This window comes from Papilio polytes, unplaced genomic scaffold (assembly GCF_000836215.1).
Source record: "Papilio polytes unplaced genomic scaffold, Ppol_1.0 DF824169.1, whole genome shotgun sequence".
NCBI lineage: Eukaryota > Metazoa > Arthropoda > Insecta > Lepidoptera > Papilionidae > Papilio > Papilio polytes.
In genome coordinates this window covers 4386427-4392426 of record NW_013525035.1, presented here as the reverse complement: position 1 = coordinate 4392426, position 6000 = coordinate 4386427, and the positions used below count along the sequence as shown (strand labels likewise).

The 6000-nt window shown below is 35.7% G+C and overlaps 1 protein-coding gene across 1 annotated transcript; it reads left to right on the top strand.

Moving 5' to 3' along the window:
- The first annotated feature begins 312 nt into the window (after positions 1-312).
- LOC106111283 (facilitated trehalose transporter Tret1-like) lies at positions 313-2311 on the top strand. Its single transcript, XM_013293309.1, has 3 exons — positions 313-345; positions 822-960; positions 1038-2311. The coding sequence occupies exons 1-3, from the start codon at positions 313-315 to the stop codon at positions 2309-2311; spliced, it is 1446 nt and encodes a 481-aa protein (XP_013148763.1).
- Positions 2312-6000: the final 3689 nt, after the last annotated feature.

The following is a 6000-nucleotide window of genomic DNA, read 5'->3' as shown; positions in this document are numbered from 1 at the left end:
ACGATATTCCTTGCGACGTAAACATTGTCGTCCACTTATTGAGGAGTCGCACGTCCTCTTCGCGAAATACTTTGCGGGTTCACTATTAAAAAGTCCTCGTCGCCAATGTAATGTAGGTGTGTTAATCAAACGGCGGTTGGTACTGGACTGATTTATTATGAGTGAACTGACGGTACATTATATTAAGGTACCCTCATATACCACAAATATATAAAATACAATTAAAGGAAAGAATATTAACAATTTAACATTTGAAGCGTTAAAAGTGATTAACTTTAGTTGGCATGTGATTTTAAAAACTCTCTATAAGAAATGTGTTTAAACTCTCCAGTGCTGTTGCGGCAGGTAAATTTTCTGCACATATTTTAAAGACGCTTTTTCTTGATTCTCTATTATATAAATTAATGTCTAAGAACTTTTGAAAATATTAGGAAAACACGAAGTATAAAATATGTACTACTTAAAAAAATAAACTCTAAAGGTGTGTATGTATATTTAATGGAAATTAACCGAACTAATGTTAATGTTATTATAAATGCGAAAGTCTAGATGGGTGGATGGATATTTAGAGTGTGTAGCCTAAACGGCTTGTCAGATCTCGATGAAATTTGGCATAGATGTAGCGGATAGTCTAGAATAACACATGGGCTACTTTTTTTTTGAGTCCACGCAGACAGAGTCATTGTGACAGAAAAGTAGAACAAAAAAAAATATCATACTTTTTTCTAGCTTTCCATCAGACAAAATCAAGCAACTAGTAATGCTAACCAATAACTAAGGGAAGAATATAGAACTGAACACCAAAACCTATTCTCTTGCAGGGTCTCGTATTGGCAGCAAGTTGTTTTAATTCTTTTGGAGCTGGGATCTCTTTGTCTCATGTGGGCGTAGTCAATGCGGCTATATTATCTCCAAATGCTACTGGAATCAGAGCTACAGTAGACCAAGCTTCATGGATAGGTAATAAGGAATCAAGATTAACTGGTTTGCTGATGTGAACTGTATTTCGTTGTGTTTTAAATGTATTTTTGTTTCAGCATCTATTAAAGGATTTTCTGGATTAATTGGCTTCTTCATCTTCTCTCCATTATTTCAAATTATCGGCAGGAAGCCGGTCAATATATTATTTGACGTCGTTATTATTTTAGGTTGGGTTTTATTATACTACAGCCAGAGTATATCAATGATGATGTTTGCTAAAAGTATACAAGGACTTGCTATTGGTGGATTTATCATAACTGCGGTCACGACTAGTGAGTTTACCCATCGCAAGAGTAGAGGATTGTTTTTAACTATGAACAAAGTTGCATTATCATGCGGTTCATTGATGTGCCATTCTCTCGCTCTCGTTTGTGATTGGAGAGCTATAGGAGTTATCGCCTGTTTACCTGCTTTATTTAATCTGATAATATTCTGCATTTGTCCGGAGAGTCCTGCATTTTATGCGTTGAAAGGGAGATTTCAAGATTGTGAAAAATCATTCATTTGGTTCCACGGTGATTCTGAAGATAGTAGACAGGAAATGAAATTATTAATCATAGCTCAAATGGAAAGAATCAAAAATAAAGATGAAAATGAATTCTTGTTAGCGAAATTGTTGAAGAAATTCTTTCGAAGAGATTTTCTGATACCTTTCTTTATAGCTACTCTTGCGACATTCGCTGTGGATGCTAGTGGGAGATATTTCCTACTTGGATACATCACTCAAATTATGATTGAATTAACTGGAGATAAATATATTGGAATATATTGTTCGATGATATTTGATTGTTTAATGATTGGAACGTTATTTATATCGACTATCGTAATAAGGACATTTAAAAGGAGAACTGTACTACTTAGATTTGGAGCTGCGTCTGTGATTTTAATGTTTGCGGTATGTTTATCTGAAGTTATGAAGAATTATGTTAGTTCAAAATTTAAATGGGTTACTACAGTAACTATATTGTTACATAGTAGTGTATCTACTATTGGTTTGATACCTGCTGCGTTTACAGTAACTATGGAAATATTTCCCTTAGACCATAGAGGTATGGGTTCATTAACAGCGGGTGTTGCTTTTACATTATTTTACGCAATCACTATGAAAATAACACCCTTGATGATGGATAAAATTGGACTGAGTGGTACATATTTAGCTTTCGGTGTTTGTGTTGCATTTTGTTTGACGATATTATATTTTATACTTCCCGAAACAAAAGATAAGAGTTTACAAGAAATAGAAGATGAGATAAGAGGAATTAATAGGTCTCCTGCTGAGATTGAATTGATGATTTCGGGGGATGAAGAAAATCGTAAAGTTATTGAGTAAGCTACTAGAAATCTAGCTTGATTTTTTTAATAAATTAAATAAGTAAAACTCTGTATTAAATTTGTCATTTGTTAAAGGATTTTTTTTAAGATTCTTAAAAAAACAGCGCTTGACTACGATTCCACCTATAGTTAAGTGGTAGTATGGTCGAAAGATGTTACGCACTGATTTAATTACTATCCATTCACCCTTCTCTTGAGGGCACCCATACTTGGTGATATCTTTCGTGGTCTAACGTTGATCAACCATTCTGTTTAAATAATAGAGTATTCAATAATACACAAGTTGAATATTTTTAAGTACCCTACTCAAAATTAATGCTGACAAACATAAAGTTAAGTACCAAGTTCTTTAAGATAATTAGATGTCCGCAAAGCGACGTTTAACGCAATAAAAAGGTATTTTGCATAATTGCGGCCATGTGTCCTTTGTCACAAAGCGGATGCTATGACACTTGCCACATTTATGTTATATTTAAAAATTACGAAATTAATCCAATTGCATTTGCTATTCCTACTATGACTTGCAATTTAACTACACTTTCACATAAACGCTTAGTCTCGCTCGTTTTTAGTTGTGCAACTAAACAGTTGAATTGGCTGCGAAACAATCGACAATCGCACAGCAGTTGTACGAGTAGTTAGTCAAAGGTGTGCGCCCGCTCTAAATGTATTTGTTTTTCCATCTGTACTTCTTTTTCTCCTATTTTGTTGAAGGTATTTTGAGTTTCTGTAGTGTTTGAAAAACTATTTCTACTATTAAGTTAGTCTTTTGTAATGGTTAATTAACGGGATACAGAATAAAGGTACAGTAAAAATTGAATTTCGCATTTCCCTAACTCCCTCCACCCTTTAAAAAGTTTCCAGACATGTCTGGTGGCAACTGATTTGCAATCGAAATAGTTTAGAACTCAAACTTTCGAATTTTAGTTAACAAGTTTACCGCAAGAAAGTCTCTTTAATTCAATTTCAGTGTTAACTAGAGCAAACAATTAGATATTTTATTATTATCAAGCTTAAATTAGACAGAATTGATTAAAAGACATCAAGAAGGGATTGACTAACTATGGATTGTAGATCGCTATCATCACCAGCTCACGACACCCCCACTGAGAGTCTACCCTAAGGGGTGAGTAGTCAACCACGCTGGCCTACTACGGGTTGACTTCACACATATATTGGAATTTCTTTGCCAATATGTGCAGGCATCACGATGTTTTCCTTCACCGTAAGAACGTCGGATACATGTGACATTCGAAAATCACATTGTTACAGCGAGATTCGAACATAGGACCTGTAGATTACAAGTCAATTACTTAAACCTCGCTCACTAACTCTTCGCTTTCTCTCAGATCTTACTTAAGCGGGACGAAGTGAATTCCTAATAAGTTTAAATACACTATGTAAGAATTAAGTTAAGAATATGAGAGGAAGTTTGAAAGTAGCGTCAGTGGTGGAGAAATTGAGAAGCAGAAGGTTAGTGTGGTATGGACATATGCGACAAGACGATGAGGGCATAAACCAAGAATGAATGTGGATGGCTACAAAGGAAGAGGAAGAGCGAAGAAAGTATGGATGGATTGTGTGGAAGAGGATATTCATTTATTTATTGGAAAGGTACACCAATTGCATGTTCAAGGTTCACAACCAAATTAATATACCGTATACAATGAAAAACATAGAAGCAGAAGAACATACAGATGACAGGCGTACACAGCGCTCACAAAAAATGATGTTTTACTTTTTAATAACAAACGTTGAATCACGTTAATTACAACTAATATAAATTAGGGTACACATATTAAACAAAAACAATAAAAGAGAATACAAAAGTGTTACTGGTGATAATATAAGCCGAGATCTTTTTTGTTTATTAAGTTCAAAAATCGGGACATGGAGTCATGGAAAATGTCAACATCATGACAACCGATGGCTACAAAATCGTTATAACTGGTGGAGATTCTGTTAATTACAGAGTTCCGACCTACGTTGGTACGATAAGATTTCAGTTTGAACAGCTCGCATCTCCTGGTCCGTCTAACCGAGCTGCTACGAGGCACCGCGATGTTGACTTCAGACAGTAATTCGGGAACAAGCATTATACCTCGCATGATATTATATAAAAGCTTTAAATCTGTTGCCGTTCTACGATGTTCTAGTGACTTGATTTTAAAGTACTCGAGTCTTTGTGAGTAATTGCAAAATCGCGGAGCTGACCGATCTTTAAAGGCAAGCATTCTAGTAAACCTCTTTTGTACACGTTCGATACGGGTAATGTGATATTTGTAAGTAGGATTCCAGATTGAAGACGCGTACTCAAGAATGGATCTGACATATGCGTTATAAAGTATTTTTAACGGCGTAATTGTCTTAAAATCGGAGCAGGATCTCCTTATAAACCCTAGGGCTCTGCTGGCTCTCCTAACTACCTCATCAACCTGCTCAGCAAACGAGAGCTTTGAGTCCACCAGTACACCCAAGTCTCGAATGCAACTTACTTCAGCCAGCCGAACATCATCGATTTCGTAACTAGAATTTACTACTCGTTTCTTTTTTGTAAATTTTATATGATAACATTTGTTAGTGTTCAAAACCATTTTGTTTGCTAAACACCAAGTACTTACGGCGTTTAAATCACTCTGTAGTTCGTCGACATCTTTAAGAGTCTCAACCCTTTTATACAACTTAAGGTCGTCGGCAAATATAGAACATTTGGCATATTTTACAACGTCAACTTAAGAAAGGAGTGGTTTCAGGTATGACAGCTGATAGAGATGTATAAAGGAGCAGCACATACTGTGCCGACCCTCCGTAAGGGATAAGGGCAAGTTGATGATGATAAAACTATGTTAGAATTAGGTTATCAGTAACACAGTGGTTTATAAATTTAACAAATTCAAACATAAGGCGGCTCTAATTTAGGTGAATTACATGCCTAAGTTAATTACACGAACTTGGTAACTCGTTTTAAGATAATAAGCCTCGCTCTGAGCGACGTTAAACGCAATAAAAACTGTTTTGCATAATTGTCGCCATGTGTCCCCGGCGCCGACTGAATAAAGGTTACAGCACACTAATCATGACAACAAAGTCCTCGATTCAACAGTGACCTAAGACTATCCTATCCTATCACAGTTGCATTTGGCAATACTCTGCCCTTAATGGTATTTCCATACAGTTACAACGTTGGGGTCTTCATAAGAGAGTTCTCTTACAGGAACGCAGGTTCCTCTGGTGATGCGGATGTATATGGGCATCGTATCTGCTTTTATCACTCCCTTCTCTTATAAAAGGAAGGAAGCGAGAGATGCCAAGTATTTGGTGGATAAATGAGCTACAACCTTAAATCTCTTCGCAATATTTATGAACACATTAACAGAAAGTCTGTTTGTGTAAAAATACTAGCTGTTCCCGTGCGGCTTCATCCGCATGAAATTATGAAAAAAAAAATTTATCGTTTACATTTGTCAAATTATCGACAGCAAATGTCAAAATGACATGATTTGACAAACCTTAGCAATCTTGCTTTCTTGATGTTGGCATCGACTTGTGGTCTCTTTCCCACATTAGGGTTTTTATCCAAAATATTTAGCCCCTAAGCTTAATGGCGTGAAAGTATATAGCCTAAAGCGTGACGTAAGTGTAGGACTTTTTATTGAAAAGAGAATTATTAAAAAATATGGTGTAATT